Source organism: Hyperolius riggenbachi, chromosome 4 (genome assembly GCF_040937935.1).
Source record: "Hyperolius riggenbachi isolate aHypRig1 chromosome 4, aHypRig1.pri, whole genome shotgun sequence".
NCBI classification, from domain to species: domain Eukaryota; kingdom Metazoa; phylum Chordata; class Amphibia; order Anura; family Hyperoliidae; genus Hyperolius; species Hyperolius riggenbachi.
In genome coordinates, this window is record NC_090649.1 from 401,321,341 (window position 1) to 401,339,503 (window position 18,163).

Sequence of the window (18,163 nt, forward strand, 5' to 3'; positions counted from 1 at the left end):
AAATACTAGCTGATGGCCCGGTGTTGCCCGGTTATGTATTAGGCTGGGTTTGGCTCCGCCCACTTTTTCTAACCCTAACACACAATTACTTAGTGACCTAGTTTGTGAGCTTTGCGGTCTTTGGCATCAGTAGTTTGCATTGAAGTGAAACAAATCTGATTGGCTGTGGCTCCACCCCCTTTTCTGTATTTAAACCCCAGTCACACAATGACCAACTGTACCAGGTTTGAGGCTTGTGCCATTAACAGTGCAAGAATCGCAGCGATTAAATATTCCCCTTGAAAATAAATAGGTGAATTTAGATTGCCTTTTGTAGGCTCCACCCACTTTTCTGAATATTAATCCCAGTCATCCAGTGACCAACTGTGCAAAGTTTGAGAACCCAACCATTAACAGTGTAAGAATAGCTGCAGTTTACAATTTCCCAGTGAAACTTGTATTTGTCTCCACCCACTTTTTGGTTATGGGGATAAAAACTATCCTATATGTTATTCCAGGTAATGTACTATGTGTGTGTCAAATTTCATTCAAATCCATTCAGCGAATGTTGCGTAATTGAGTAACAAACATCCAAACTTTCGGATTTATAATATTAGTGAGAGAATCAAGGCTCAAAAAATATTCCACAGGATCCTGCTGCTGATATCAGACTCCCCTAATATAGAGTAATTTGGCATCACCTCAAAGAAACAATCGATCATAGTGCACCATAAAATGTGTAATCTAAATTTAAAATTGGAAATATACCCACAAGTGTAGAAAAGTGTACAGCATATCAACGCTATGATAGATTATCCAGCCTGGCCTCCTGTAGTGGCCAACATCTGATCCAGCCCGATCACTAACAATCCACCTGTGTGCCTCCCACAAACCACTTGCAACCTCCGCGCTCTAGTTAGCTTGAGCCAATGCGTTTCATCAGGATACTGCGCTCACAACTTCACTAGATCCTTATTCCAGAGATGTCACTCGGAAAGAAGACAAAAAAACACTATAGCATAATACTGTTTTAAGATGTATTCCCCCTTTCCACAACACCCAGTGCTGCAACCAATGTCCGTGTGTGTATCCACCAAACATACAGGGTCTCGCAGGTCCTCACCATGTACTGTGGCTGCCAGATCACAGACAGCTACAATCGCTTCTAACCAACACCAAGTGCAAACTCTCCTTAATTTTTCCAGGTGTCCCAACACCAGCATATGTGGACTCTCACCTCCTTATAATGCCGTCCAGATTATAAGACAGCACATGCGCCTGTTAGTTTTTCCCTTCAGTGGCAAACTCTCAGCAGATGGACCCTCATCAGAGCAATGTATTCATACCACCTAGCAAACTGAAGAGCCTCTCATAGCGTAAAAACGTACTTTTATTTTAAGGGATTAAAACGTAGTGCACTCACATGTTCCAAGTATATACACGCATAGTATAAAATCAGTTTCCTCCACGCCAGCTCTCCACGCCCTTAGCTCCGCCCTACGCGTTTCGTGCATGCGCACTCATCAGGGGCTGGAGGCGTATGGCGAGCCAGGGTCTTAAATGCTACCTTCCCCGTTCCTTCTGTCCAATGGGCTACAACTCTCATCCCCAACATGGCCACTACTCACTTCGGCCCTTACCAGCTCTATGCGCATCAGCGCTAAGTATCTAAATGTCCCACCTCGCATCTTCTCCAATGTCTATACACCACATCAGAGCGGGCGGGACCAATAACCGCTCAATGCAGTCTCCACTCCGCAGCTCATTGAAAACGCATATAGCGTCATGCCGACAGTAGGGTCCCGCCCATCAGCATCATCCCGTGGAGTCTCTCCTATCCGCCTCCCAATGTTTACTATCACTGATTGGCTAAACCTGCCGATATTCAGAATGTTGATTGGCTAGGAATTTCTTAGTGTCATAGTATGTTATTACACACTCCTCAAACCCCTGATGGCATAGTTACACATTAAACATTAATTACACATTAAAATCCATATGGCAATAGTACAATTCCACAGTAATTAATAGAGACACATAATTACAGACCTCGTTATATCTGTTCTTAATACATTACACCTTAAATTCCGGCATGTGTTTCACACAGATTTTTAAATCAATATGATTATACGAAACAAAAATATACCATCAGAGCATGTGTCGCGCGCATACTCGCCAGCCACAAAACTTAGCAATGGGCGAATGGGCACACCAAACAATGAGTCCCACAATCAGTAATTGGAAATAAAGCAATTTAAATCAAACTCAACATTAAGTCCCCTTGGATGCAAGGTCTTAAGCTCATATATCCAGTGCAACTCCATCTTGGACAACTCCCTCACTTTATTACATCCTCGCCATTTAGCCCGCAGTCTCTCAATCCCACAGAATTTCATTCCTAACGGGTCACACCCATGATGCTCTGCTAAATGCTTGGACAAATTATGTCCAGCATTCCCTTTCTTGATGTTGCGTACGTATTCCCCAATGCGTTCTTTAAGTTTCCTAGTGGTCCTGCCAATGTACTTATAACCTGGACGGCATTACAAGGAGGTGAGAGTCCACATATGCTGGTGTTGGGACACCTGGAAATATTAAGGAGAGTTTGCACTTGGTGTTGGGTAGAAGCGATTTTAGCTGTCTGTGATCTGGCAGCCACAGTGCATGGTGAGGACCTGTGAGACTCTGTATGTGTGGTGGATATACACACGGACATTGGTTGCAGCACTGGGTGTTGTGGAAAGGGGGAATACATCTTAAAACAGTATCATGCTATGGTGTTTTTTTTGTCTTCTTTCCGAGTGACATCTCTGGAATAAGGATCTAGTGAAGTTGTGAGCGCAGTATCTTGGTGGAATAATTGGATTACATCGTATGCTTGATGACTGATGCTGCGATCGAAAGGACTATTTTTTAGCTAAGTAAAAGGACTTTAAGTCACTATTAGTGGGACACTATTCGAGTGAGCGCACAGATACATTGTATATTGTTATTTCAATGCGTTTCATCATCTGACTCAGGGACACCTGTATTAAGGCATCTCCAGAGATCTCCAAGCATCTTCACAAGGGATATCATAAGTAATCCAGCAAACCTGGACTGGATTTATTAAATAATGACCCTTATTATGTGATAAAAGATTGCAATTATACCCACGCAAGATTTAACAAGAGCTCAATCATAAGTATCAATATGGTTGAGCTCTAGTTCATTCTTGTGTGGATATTGGACTGATTGCTGAGGGGTTGATAGTACCCCGATAGCAGGGCTGTGGAGTCGGAACCGAGGAGTCGGAGTTGGAGCAATTTTGGGTACCTGGAGTCGGAGTCGGTGGGTTCAATAAACTGAGGCGTCGGATGATTTTTTAACCAAATCTATAGCCTTTTTAAAAATTAGACTAAGGAGTTGTAGTCAAGGATTCGTAGTCAGAGCAATTTTGGGTACCACAAAGCTCCCTTAGTAATTGGCAGTGTGTGTGGCTTGTGGGCAATCACATACTAAAAGATTGCAATGCAACAAGCTCATGAACTGTGCTTTCTGCTATAGTTATTATATTGCAGAAAATGCCTTATAGTCAGTGTAAAAATATGTTATTAATGTTTTTACACTAAACTGAGGAGTGTCTGTTTGCATTCCCACATAATTGGAAATGGCTTCTGCATTACATTTTACAACATTTAAGTATTATTTATGTTTTTATTTTATTATGTTATTATTTATGTTGTACCTTATAAGAATAGGATATGATTCATATTTTAACACATGGATCCACCCCTACTTCCTGACCAGGCCCAATTTAAATAACGAGTTAAGAACATATTTTTAAGCACACAACTAGCAGTGATAAAGTGGTTGAGTAACTGCCATTTCTCTTTCCTCACTGAGCTATTATTATTATTATTTATTGGATTCATATAGCGCCAACATATTACGCAGCACTGTACAATACATAAGATTACAGACAATGATAACAGGGGTGAGTGACAGCGCAGTACAGGTAATAGACAATAGATACAACAATACAGGTACTAAAAAGCAATAAGATACACAATACAATACAGGTAGTATAATGCCAGATCATACAGTGGAGTGGCAGTGCTAATAATACAGGTGTACATATTCTGGGTAGGGTGTACAATCAAGTATGATACGTAAGGGGAGAGGGCCCTGCCAAAGGCTTACAATCTAGAGGAAGGGGGTGGTGACACAAAAGGCGGGGTGTGTATCAGGAAGTTATTGGCAGAGAGAGTTAGAGCAGCATCGAGGTGAGGTAGGCCTCCTTGAAGAAGTGAGTTTTGCGTGCTTTTTTGAAGGTGCTGAAGAAGGGGCAAGCCTGTTGGGCAGTGAGAGAGAGTTCCTCAGGATGGGGACAACTCTAGTGAAGTCCTGTAGTTGAGCATGGGAGTGTGAGATGCGTGGGGAGGTTAGGAGGAGGTTGTTGGAGGAGCGAAGTGGGTGGCCAGGTGTGTATCTGCTTACCAGGTCAGAGATGTAGGTCGGGCAGGACTTGTGTATAGGTTTGTATGCCAAACATAGGATCAATGAGCTATAACTCACCCGAGCTCCACAATCAAATATTGATTTTGCTTCATGTGACTAAAGCCCTCCCCCTAATTGTCTGCCACGCAGTAGGATGGTAAGAGAAGTAGCAATCATGTGACCTCTACATCTCAGCTGTTTTATTTTCTACTTTTCTTTACTGAATCCACAGTATAGACAGGCTTTTATTTTAGATATCTATTGAATATAAAGGGAGAGGAGGTCCTGTATCTATTGAATATGCACATTTACTGTAAAGATAAGGATAAAGGGAACCTGGAGTTAGAGGGTTATGAAAGCTGACAAATTTATTTCATTTTAAACAATACCAGTTGCCTGGCTGTCCTGCTGATCTTTCTGGTCAGTAGTCTCTGAATCACACACCTGAAACAAGCCTGTGGCTAATCTTGTCAGATTTTTGTCAGAAACATCTGACCTGCATGCTTGTCAATGGCTAAAAGTATTAGAGGCAAAGGATCAGCAGGACAGCCAGGCAATGTGTATTGTTTAATATTACATATATATGTCAGCCTCCATATCCCTCCCACTTCAGGTTCTCTTTAAGCTATAGTTATTGTATTAACTTCTTACATTTATATACTGCTGCCATAAAACACAGTGTTTACCCAGTACATTTGCTTCCATTTATACTTTGAAGGACTCTAGAGTACATAGAGAGCATGTGAGCTTGTGCTCTCACCTTGCATTGCTAGAATCTGAAGTTTGGGTCTCAGCTGGAACACTGTATACAATTTGTGCACTCTCCTCAAATTTACCCGAGCTTGCTCCAGGTGCTCAGGTTTCCTCCCACATTCCTAAAAATATATATATATTGGTTAGGAAATTGTCTCTTGACAAAATTGGCCCTAGACTGTGATGGGGGCACTAGCGTATGAGGGAAAGTTAGTGAGGTGATGTATTTCTTGTTGTCATTAAACCTAATCTTGGGCAGTTGGCCGTAGATAACTTCATGTTCGAATGTCAGACATGAGGAGAACATACAAAATACTTGTTCTGGCTATGTGGGTTTCTTTCAGGCTCCTTGGTTTTCTGCTGCATCTCCAAAACATGCTGGGAGGCTAATTAGCTTTCCTCCATGTTCATTAACCACTTCAGCCTACAGTGTTGTTTACCTTATGCATCCGAGCAACTTTCACCTCCCATTTATTCGCCAATAACTTTATCACTAATTAACACAATTAATTGATCTATATCTTGTTTTTTCCGCCACTAATTAGGCTTTCTTTGGGTGGTACATTTTGCTAAGAATTATTTTTTTCTAAATCCGTTTTAACAGGAAGATTAAGAAAGAAATGGAAAAAAATCATTATTTCTCAGGTTTTGGCCATTATAGTTTGAAATTAATACATCCTACCGTAATTAAAACCCATATATTTTATTTGCCCATTTGTCCCGGTCATTACACCGTTTAAATTATGTCCCGATATTTTATTTAGAAAATAAAGGTGCATTTTTTCAATTTGCATCCATCACTATTTACAAACTTATAACTTAAAAAAATATAATAATATACTCTATTGACATGCATATTTAAAAATTTCAGACCCTTAGGTAAATATTTGTTTTTTTTGTTTTTTTTTATTGTAATTTTTTTTTTTTAATTTAAAAATGTGTTTAGGTAATTCTTGGTGTGGAAGGTAAACAGCTAATTTTAAATGTAAAGTAATGTAAATATTCAATATAAAATATATGTGGGTGCAGTTTACTATTTGGCCACAAGATGGCCACAGTCAAAAAAAGTCCTGGAAGTGTACGATCATGCTTCCAGGAACTAAAAAGAGGACGGGGAACTTTTTTTTTTGCAGAAAAACTGCGGTCTCTGATAAGAGACCTTCGTTTTTTTCTGGGGGGACTTAGATCATTGAATGGGAACTATATTCCCATTCACTAATCGGGGGGCTAATGGCAGGAGCGCACGCACGTGCCTCAGGCAGCAGGAGCTGCACAGTCTATCTGGACGGATATATCTAAACTATGACTTTGATAGCAATCCCTTTAAAGGATACCAGAGTTGAACTCAGTTAGAAAAACAGGGGGAGCAGACATGTATGGAAAGCTGTCCTCATGCCACCCCCCCCATCTCCTCCGTACCCCTCCTTTGTTACTTAAATGCCCCCCGGCAGCCTCTTCCAGGTCGGGCATTAGTGCACAGGAGCTGATCCGGCTGCGCATGTCCTACATCAAGCACTTGTGGGCAGCAGTGCTCCTGGCTACGAGTGTGCAATGTAGGACGCATGCAGCTGGGCTAACACTTGCGTACTAATGCCTGACCCGAACCAGAAGAGGTTGCGGGGGGGGGGGGGGAGGGGGCATATAGGTAGCAAAGGAGGGAGATGGATGTTTTTCCAACTGAGTTCAGCTCTGGTATTCTTTAAAGGACATTTGGTGAAATCATTCAATGTACTCTGTAAACCGCTTTGTAAAATCTCAGCGATATACAAATCAGTAATAATAATAATTGCCGTGGAGAAAGTGTGTGCTGTACAAATAGTTATTTGACATGCTAGACCAAGCTAGAGTGATGCAATCTAACAGACCTGTATCTTTTTAGAAGCAGGTGTTTCATGAATAAGAAGGAAATGTATATGCTTTGTTTTGCCACTGTTAAAATCTGAACAGGACATTGGAAGTATTTATTCATTTATAACAGTTTATGACTTTGGATCACACTTTTGTTTTTTTTTCAGCTTCTTGGCATTGAGTTCAGATAAGATCAGCGACTTGATGTTCTTCTTGAAAGCCGTCAATTTTCGAGAGAGGGTACTACAGCGTAGCTTGGCTGCCAGACTCTACCACAAGGTAAAGCTCCAAATAATCTTAAAGCACAAAAACAGGATTGTGTAATAATTCCTAATGTCGATGCCAAGTTTCTCTATGTTACTTAATAAGTGACCTTTTAAAGGATCCAGCATATCTTTTAGGCATTTCTGCTTTATAAAGATCTTTGGCTTTCTGACAGTCTAAAGAATTCAGTTCCACTCAACAAGTGTAAACCAACAAAAAAAAGAAAATGACTAAAGCGGCCCATACACCTAACGATTTTCTTGCCGATATACAGCAGATTCGATCACTGTGATCAAATCTGCTGTGAAATCGTTGCGCAAAGCTGACAGAACGATCATTTTCCATCCGAAATCAATTGTTCCCGTCGATTCCCGTCGATCCGTCCATGCGGAAGATTTTGCTCGATCGCCAGCGGGTTGGGAGTGCGTCGATAGCGGCGTTCGAATGCCCGATGACCGACGCTAGCGGCAATATATTACCTGCTTTGGCTGGCGCGACTCCTCCGGTCTCCGCTGTCTTCTTCTCCGCGTTGGTCTCCGGGTCCGGCTGGCTTGGCTTCACTGAACTTCCTGTCCCAGCAGGAAGTTTAAACAGTAGAGCACCCTCTACTGTTTAAACTTCCGGAAGGAAGTTCAGTGAAGCCAGCCGGACCCGGAGACCAGCGCGGAGAAGAAGACAGCGGAGACTGGGGGAGTCGCGCCGGCCGGAGCAGGTAATGTATGCAGGGGGGGGGGGGGGCGGCAGCTTCACAGATTGTGATCGGTTTCATGCTGAAATCGATTCACAGTCTGTTTGCAGTAAAGGCAGCCATACGATCCCTCTCTGATCAGATTCGATCTATCTGTTGGTCGATCTGATGGCAAATCGACCAGTGTATGGCCACCTTTATACAAGAATCAAATGCTTTACCGCTGACACCCTAATTTATTTTGCACCTTTAAATCAAACCTGTGAATTAGAATCAAAAAGTTTCTGAAAATAAATCCCAAGTTATGATGTTGTGGGTGACTAGGATGGATGGTCTTGGGTATATAAAATAAATGCATATATTGTATGGATTAGATTTATAGCTTGATTGTGGGTTTTTCTACCCAATCCCTCTGTACCAAACACTGATCATGTAGAACGTTAAAGGGGTAAAATCTCCTTTCTTTCTCGATCTTTGCCACAAGCCAATGGCAAACATTGCTGTGACTTCAGTTTTTGGTACACAATGAAATAAGCCTGGAAAAAATGAACCTTCTTTTATGTTTTGATATGTAACACAGAACCTTTGTGTTTACGGATGTTTGACAAATACCTTTGTTATCACTTCATGTTGTATTGGGAAAATATTTGCCCAGATTACAGTAGCTGTGTCTGAGGGATCATTTAAGGTCAGTCGCATCAAATAAATGTTTTAGTGCTTAGAATGTGAGATTTAATCTCGTTACATGCTCGGAAGATATTTCAAAAGACTATAAATGACAAATTAAACATTATACACACTTAGTACTGCTATAGTCAAAAGTGAACTGTGCTGAGGAAAGGGGAGAGCAACCAGACAAACTATAACTAGTGCTGGTGTTCAAATTGGAATAACAAATTCAGAAAACACCCAAATACTGTACTGCCGAACACCACACTTCAGCACCATTTCAGCACCGAACAAATGGACAGGGTCAGGGGGAGTTCACTACTTGGGCTTCATGGCGCATTTCACGGGACTTTGATACTTCCTCCTTCTAACTTTGGAAGGAGAAAACCCTGTAAAACACGCCGTGAAGCACAGGTAGTGGATTCCACCTTACTCTGTCCACTTGTTTGGTACTGAAGAGTGGAGTTCTACAGTATGCAGGTGTTCCAAATGTGTTACGCCGAGTTTGAACACCAAAATTACCCATAACACCAACAGAACCCCGGAGAAAATAATAATATTTGGGTGAAAAACCTATAATGGTCAGTTACTAATTTCTTCAGGAATGAGCTGAGGTACCTGCTGATACTCACTGGCATAGGAGCAACTATTGTTTCTTATCTATAGATACCTACATCCACAAACCAGGATTTGATAAGTCCGAGATGGGTTCCAGTGTTGTGTCTGTGGTCTTTCTGACAAACATACTTCTTCAAGAGTTAATCAGGGCAAAGCAGTTGGGCATGTTGGAAAACCTTGCTCGATCACAATTGTTTCTGTTTTGATAACTGGTTTTACCAGTTCCTGCTCGCTACTCCTCTTTCATTTCTTCATATCACAAACCACAACCATAATGTAGCGCATGCAGAAAATGCCTGGGCAGGTTAGAGAGCCTTGAATGAGCATTATTGTATCTCCTCTTGACTAGTGGTGCCACCAGGTCCTGTTTGCAATTCCCACTCTCACCTTATTAACAGCCAGGCTGCTGACATCCCTACTGACATCCCTACTCTGGCAGAGGAAGACTGTGTTCCAAGTGTATACTTTAATGTTTATGAACTCCTACAGAGCCTGGGGGTTGGGTCAAGTCAAGGTATTGTAGTCAGTTCCAGCTACAGTGGGTATAGTCCTTTCTACAGGACCACGTCCGCATAAAGCTTTTAGGCATTGAAGATTCTAAGGGCTACTTCAACTGGAAGCGCGAATTACGAAATTTTGTGAAACAGAATTTCATGTTTTTACAGCGATTTGCAATTTGTTTTCAATAGGAGAGTCACAATGCAATAATTCCCAAAATGCTGCTTGCAGCTAGTTTGCGATTTATGCAAATCGCAAATGTTGCAGTGAGATTAATACCATAGTGATACATTAGTCACATACGTTTTGCCGATCACTGGCAAAATGATAAATAAAGGTGGTGATTATGTAGAGAAATAATCACATCTCATTTCAATTCAATAATCATTTTTTTAATTCACTTTTCCCCCATGTTTTCTCCTAGGACATAATTTTTCTATCTACTCTTTAAAATCACTTTTCAGCACATTGAAAGTGGACCAACAAAATTAGGTGAAAAGGTACTATTAAAATTATTTGAATTATTTTCTAGGCTTGCTGGTGGCTTTAGGCCTCTTTCACAGTGAGACGTTAAAGTCGCACATTTAAACAACATTTAACACAGAATAACTCACTGCAATGAAAAATCAATGCCCCATTCACAGTGCACATGTTGCGTTGGTGACTAACGCTGCATGTTAGGTGAAAGTACCGCATGCAGTGCGTTATGCACGTTGTTAGCTGTGTTGGACTGTTTGCACATGCTCAGTAATGACTTGGAAACATACTATTCATTGCCTGTATGCTCTACTGTATGCGACCATAACGAGGCATTAAAGGGATACTTAAGTCAAAAAAAAAAATGACATTTACTCACCTGGGGCATCCCTCAGCCCCCCGAAGCTGGATGGTGCCCTCGCAGCCCCGCTCCGATCGTCCTGTCCCCGCCGGCGGCTACTTCCGGTTCGGCGACAGCCGTCGACAGGCTGGGAACGCGGCTAATTTTCCACGTTCCCAGCCGCTGCTATCACCCTCTATGCTGCTATAGCGTATATATAGACGCTATAGCAGCATAGAGGGTGATAGCAGCGGCTGGGAACGCGGAAAATCAGCCGCGTTCCCAGCCTGTCGGCGGCTGTGGCCGAACCGGAAGTAGCTGCCGGCGGGGACAGGACGATCGGAGCGGGGCTGCGAGGGCACCATCCAGCTTCGGGGGTCTGAGGGATGCCCCAGGTGAGTAAATGTCTTTTTTTTTTTTGCCTTAAGTATTCCTTTAAGTTGCGTTGCGACTTTTTGGGGGCATTGCGTTGTAATTTGTGTTGTGACTTTAACGTCGCATCAAACCACAACATCCTACTGTGAAAGAGGCCTAAAAGGCATTTTATTGACAGGATGTGAAAATGTCACCCAGGAGAAAACTCAGGAGAAAAAGAGAATTGCACAAGGGCTAGTCTGTCTAAAATAAAACAAATAAAACATTTCTTTAAATGATTAATTGAATACGGCTGTCACTTTTTCCGGACAACCCTCTTATAATACTGTACTTGCACACATGACGACTTCTTATGTGCCTTCTTCTTATGTACTAAGGTACATAAGAAGAAGGCACAAAAGAAGTCGTCATGTGTGCAAGTATAGTTTGCCCTAGTTAGAAGTTGTTCAGAAGACTTGTAGCACACAGGTGAAATTGGAGAGAGAAGTCTCTGTGACAATGAGGTCAACATAGGTCACTGTAGCTTGCTGCTCCTACACAGAGCACAGGACCTTAACATGAAAACATAACCCCAGCTGTTGGATAGACCCTCTGGATCATACTCAGTAAAAAGTTCACTCAAGGCCAACCCGGCAGACCTTATACTCTCCATGTAATATTACATCATTAGGTTATCACATTATCATGTGTTATCTCTGTTTGGAGTTCATTTGTTAGTTTAGAGTCCTGTAATCTAAATATGCATAGCACCTGCGGAACACTGAGACGGTTTGTAAACCATCAAATAGAAATTATTTTATTATTCTCATAATGAGGAGTTGGCACTCATAGAGCTGATATTTAATTTCTTAGTCATACTTGGCACCTTATATCTACAGGCACATTAGTTTAAAGGTCTCTGCAATTGTGTTGCGAGATCCTCACCTTCCGCAGATGATATAATAGAGAATGTAAGATAAGAGTTGAGCATTGAGATATTACTTGCTGGTGTATAGCCATACCACTGTGAGGATCAGGCAAAGTCCTCACAGTGTTGTCTGGAGCCAACCAGAACATTCCAGATATGGCCCAGGTGACCATGTTATGTATACACTGTTGTCACTTTGCCTGAGTCTCGTTCTGTCTATAATGTAGTCAGAAAGTAGGGAGCCAGTGGTCCAGTAGACCTGGTGAGACCTTTGCATGGACCTTTTCAGAATGTTCTAATTTATTCAGGTTTTAGTATATGGGGCATCATGGTGGCATAGTGCATAGTACTTGTTCCGTACAAGCTAGGAACCCTGGCTCAAATCTGGACTCAGGCACTATTTGCATGGAGTTTGTGTGTTCTCCCTGTGGTTGCCTGGGTTTCCTCCAGGTATTCCAATTTCTAAAACAACTCACCACAACTTACTGATAAATTAATTGGTCCCCATCAAAATTGGCCTTAGACTGTGAAAGAAATATTAGATTATGACTATAGTTTAACTAGTAACTAGTAAGCTCCTGTGAGGGACTGTTAAAGCAATATTGTCACCATAAAAATCTAATTTCAACAGCAACTGGTCTGAGTGTCATAGTGATAAAGATGCTAATCCTGCATTCAAAACTTTCAAAACCTTTTCTGCTGTTATGGTTTGGAGTTATCACATACATTAGAAGCACTGGCCCTTTAATAACTAATGCCATTCAGTTGCATGCTGGGGGTTCTTTTTATCTATAATGTATTCCTCCTCTTCCCTTTATTTCCCTGCCTAACTGCCTAGCTGAAACATGATCCTCTGCTCACTTGTGTTTACAAGCAAGGCTGAGGTGACATCAGTAGCCTCAAACTGTGGGAAAAATACATGGTTCCCCCCAGAAACAGAATTTTCTTCATTTACTATATAAAATTCACTGAAATCAAAACGTGGACAGTACAATATATGTGTTATGTAAGTAGATCAAGTATTTATCTACTTATATATGTGTTTTTTTCCCTGGCATAGTATGGCTAATCCTCCTGCTTTAAGGTGGCCACTAATGATCCAATTTGTAGTGAAAAATCGTTTGAGTGATCAGAAATTCTGATCTGATTGGTTGTAAATAATCTCCATTGATGGACACAATCGATTATGAACAATTATAAAAAACAGTCATCCAATTGGATTTTCATCGAATCAAAATTTGAATTTTCTTGTTAGTTGTGTTGGATGGGAAGCAAAGATTGGTTCGTTGATGGTGTAGTGAACGATTTCACTTCCGATCAGAATTTTCTGATCGCTCGAACGGTTTTTCGCTAGAAATTGGATCGTTAGTGGCCACCTTTAATGACATTGCTACAGAATGCTGCAGACGATGTAAGCTCCATATCTATATATAATAATAGTAATAGCCAAAGCTGTCCAAGTTACTTCAGCTGGACAGCTACTTATGCTCTAGATTTGGACATTTAATAATTCTGACAGAGCAACTTATCTGACAGAGCAACTTAAAGGAATACTATCGATTCACATATTTTTTCAATTGACACAGGAATTGTTTGGGAAGTGCTGCTAAGTACTGGTGTATACATTTTAGTAGCAACTTCATTGTTTACTGTTATCAAAATACATTCAAAGTTTACTGACAAAACTGACAGCTGACTGAGCCATGAGGAGAGGGGAAATTCCCCTCACACTTGATCAGTTTACTCTATGTGTAGCTCTGTGTGTGACAGAGAGAGACAGGACACAGGAGCTGCAGCTGTTGGGAGCTCTGTTTCTGACTGAAGTGTCTGAAGAGAGCAGAGGAAATGTAACTAATTGTCACAGCTTTTTCATATTGTTTTTGCTTTCAGACTTTGATATGTTTGATATTTGCTTTCTGTAGTCTGATATGCAACTCTGGCTGTGCATTGAAGCAGACACCCCTTCTGCAATTGATTTGTCCCAATATAGCTAAATCCTACCCTCAATAAATTACAGCTTTTGCCTCTGATATTTAACATGAAAAGTAGGAAAATGTTTGCACAGCTACTTAGACATTATTTGTACACTGTCATTTTAGAACACTTGGGTATCGATAGTATTCCTTTAATTTCTGACAAGATTGTGGCTATTCCTAGGCTTACTGAGTAAATAACTGAGATTACGCCAAGGAGAGGGGGGCCTTTGATTCCATTTGTCATCATCAACATACATTGCTGTTTTTTTAATCACATTTTTCAGGCCCGTACACATGCCTGACTCAAGTCGGCTAAGAAGGCTGATAACAACCACCTCAGCCAATGATCAGACTTGTGTACAGAGGCGCCCGATCCCCAACCCGCAACACACAAGTGATTCGCCCGGAAGATCGACTCACCTCCACCGGCGGCCAACTTCATTGTTCGTGCCGTTCCCCCGCCCGCTGTGTGATGTCACGCACAAGCCGCTCCGTCGTCCCTCTGCCACCCAGCTTAGCAATACAGTGCATTGTCAGCTACACATCTGACAGGGGTCTGTACAACTGAGTCCAAGAGGATCAGGTTCTGATCCCTGACAGGCGAGATCAGTAGTTTGGTGTGTACGCAACTTTAGATGGCTTGGAAACAGTTAATACCTTAAGCAGGTCACTCAAATAAATAACAGCATAATAGTGACAATTAATGAATTCATAGATTACCTGCACTTTAAAAATGTCAGGAATTTCCTCAATCTAAGACCAACATAAGGTATTCTGTGGGTGCTACAAAATGTCTACTGGAATAGAAAAAATTACTTTTTGGGGGGATGGAAATCCCTACCCTTACATGATGGGTAATGTGCTTTGCAGTCTTATCTTCGGTACAGTTGTCTTTACTGCTGTATTATGTTTCTCAGGTAATGAAACAGAAGGAAGAGTTCTTCAGTGCTTGGAATTCATGCCTGCATCATGTTGTCACACTGGCCTTGGCTCATATTCACAGAGGTAAGTAGATCTGTAAAGGTATATAAGCAGTCAGAAGGGAGGATATGGAGCTTGTTGGTGGTGCTATAGTATAGTCTCCAGCACTAGGCCACAAGCCTGTGAGTGCCTTAAGCCCCTCCCACATTTCTATGTATGAGTTTCACCTCTGCTAATCTCATTCATACATGCGGGAATACCAGCTCCATACTTCTAAGCTAGTTCAACAGCCAATGAGGTGGTGCTCTAAGGGCCGATGAGGTGGTGCTCTAAGGGTTGATGAGGTGGTGCTCTAACGATCGACCTTCCAATAAGATAACTGCAATAAGGAAACAATCAGAAGGAATCAATCTACACCATAAGTGGGATATAAAATATAACTATTCTGATCATTTCAAATAGAACCGATTCACAAAATGGATTGGAGAAACGTTAATTTGCTGTCAATTGGCACCTTGAATACTATCCAATCTACACGATCAGAAGTCTGTATTACTAGGAGGGCTTGTTTATGACTGTATCACAAGGTCATGTTATAAGGAGAGCTTATTATGGGTAATATTGCCTGTAATTCAGTGTCACCAGAACTGTTGGTTTGTTTGGAGGCAGTGTCACCAGAACTGTTAGTTTGTTTGGAAAGTGAGAGAACCCAACAACAGGTACCCTTTACACTTTAGTGACTCAATGCATAATCTTTGTTTCAAAGACTTTTATTGTCAGGAGCAAAATAGATAAATGATTCATAACGTAGCTTAACCACTTGAGGACCACAGTGGTAAACCCCCCTAAAGACCAGGCTTATTTTTAATAAAATGACCACAGCAGCTTTAAGGCCAAGCTGCAGGGCCGAACAACACAGCACGGGAGTGATCCCCCCCCCCTTTGCCCCCCACCAACAGAGCTCTCTGTTGGTGGGGTCTGATCGCCCCCCAGTTGTTTATATTTTTTTTAAATAAATATTTATGTGTACTTTTGTATTATTTTTTAATTGCATGATATCTTTTGTCAATGCATTTAAAGACTCTCTTTTTTTAACCCAGTTCAGTGTAAATTTCCCCTCCCTACTGCCACAGCTTACTGTTCCTCCCACAACAAACATCATCTAGAGAGCAGGCTTATGCTGGGTACACATGATACAATTTCCAGCCCGACAGGTGGGAATCGGGTGATTATTTATCTATGATTGGCTTCCGATCGATAAAGTGATTGATTTTGCACACTTATAATTGGAAGATCGATCGCTTTATTGATCGGGTGCACTTTGGACGTGTACACACGATGCAACTTCCCATCCGATCACCCGTCAAACGGTCGGGAAATTGCATCGTGTGTACTCAGCATTACATCATTGTGTAACTTTCAAAGGGAGGGGAGGGAGATTAATTACTTTCTAGTCAAAGTGTCCCTCGTCTTATCCAGAATAGGAAGCTTTCTGTTATTTGTATGCTGAGATAAGCTTGTAGGTAAAAAAAAAAAAAAACTTCCTGCTGTCACTGCACAGTTCCTTTAGTTAGCCAAAGGCACCCAGACTGGGTAAAAAGACATATAGGGACCTATTTTAGATTTAAAAAAGGGAGGTTACTTATATTTTTGGGACAATTACAACCACCTTTAAAACAAGTATTTTTTCCCCTGCCACCACTTGCCTCTCAGAACAGGACAGCTACAATGCCAGACCATATAAAGAAACATAAATACAGTGAAATGTAAATATATAATAATGAACAAAAGTACATTTATATGCTCAATAGAATCTTTCCGTAACAATTGTTCCTATTAGGATGCAATTATGAATTTTCCCTGCATACAGGACATGCCCATGATTACAAAATATTACACCCTCTGAAAAATGCCCTTGTCATTATGGTGCTGTATATTGTTATTCCCAAACTGATGTGTATGTAATTCCTGGTGGTCGTGTGGCCACAAACAACCCCATTAGTCATAACCACGCTTGACCTGAAATGAATGTGTCGCATCTCATAAGGAGTTGCTCAGCAAAGCTATGACTAGCTATGAGGTGAGTGACACATTACACTGTGCAATGGAAATGAGAAATTATCATAGCTAAAGAAGAGAGAGTTATGGATTAGCTGGAAGGCACATCAGGTTACAGGTAATGTAAGGTCAGTGGCAGTAAGTAACACAGGAAATATAAATTCTGTCACTGTGTCTATATAGTCATATGCTGGCACTTCAAGATTCAGCAGTGACTGGCTAAGGATCAGATCATGTGTGGGCGGAGCTGAGAACACTGTTTGTTTGATAAGTAATTATTTCAGAATTTAAAACAGATTGACTAACTAACAGGCCTGCACATTACCATGTGGGAGTCTGAGTCTGCATACAGAACCGAGCAGGAAAGAAAGGCGTAAGAGGCGCCCTGGTAAAAAGGGCACCTCCATTGGTGACAATGTAAAAAGCCGCAATTTGCTGCAATATGGGGAAATTTGGGCAAGAAGGCGCTGACATTTCTGTGCTTTGTAGCAGAGGTTTTAAGTGATGGGGGGGGGGGGGGGGGATTCTTAGCATTACTGGCCATTCCTCATTGTAAACTAATATGCAGTATCAATGAGCAACCTTGCCATCCAGAAAGTGTAATATCATAGAGATTTTTGTAAAAGTGACGAGAGGAACAGTGAGGCTGCCATAGCTGACCTCTTACTGATGAGTTACCTCACTGTGATGCTGATCCCCTGTACTACTTTCTGATTCACCTATAGCCCTTGTAGCTGTGTTATTAGAGGCATAACTATAGGGAGAGAAACCCCTGCAGGGGGGCCCAGGGCTCTGAGGAGACCCATATCCTCTGTCCTAATACGGAGGCCTCCCCTCTAGGGCAAGTATTGTGGCCACACTTCCCTTGGTATATGATTCCTGGCCAATAGGACCTTTAGCAATGGGGCCACCACAGGATAAGAAAGGGGGGATGACTGTTGGGGGTCCCATGCCATCAGTTTTATTGGGGTCCCCCATGATTTGTCGTTACAGTATGCCCCTGACTCTTATGGCACACTTAAAGCAGAGATCTGTGCAAACAGCTGTACTGTTGATATGCCTACATTTCCACTGGACAACTTGCCAAGCAATTTGTAATCCTGGCCATCCAGTGTTCTGATTCAGTTGACACCCCTCTCTCCAGCTGCAGCTTTCGTCATTTCCTGGGGAAAGAGCATACTTTCTAAACTTCTGTCTGCTGTGAATCTCTGAACCAGTGCAGAAGGCCTTTTCTTTTACAAAAACATTTTTCACAAATTTGTTTTGCATAATAAGCTTAAAATAATGTTCTATTGAATACATGAAAATTGTGT

At 41.6% G+C, this 18,163-nt stretch overlaps 1 protein-coding gene across 1 annotated transcript in view; it reads left to right on the forward strand.

Moving 5' to 3' along the window:
- ACOXL (acyl-CoA oxidase like) overlaps nucleotides 1-18,163 on the forward strand; it is a 486,411-nt gene that overhangs the window by 348,188 nt on the left and 120,060 nt on the right. Inside the window, exons 15-16 of the mRNA XM_068232279.1 lie at nucleotides 7,227-7,338; nucleotides 14,789-14,876. Of these exons, the coding sequence (XP_068088380.1) occupies nucleotides 7,227-7,338; nucleotides 14,789-14,876 (200 nt within the window). The remainder of the gene's footprint in view (nucleotides 1-7,226; nucleotides 7,339-14,788; nucleotides 14,877-18,163) is intronic.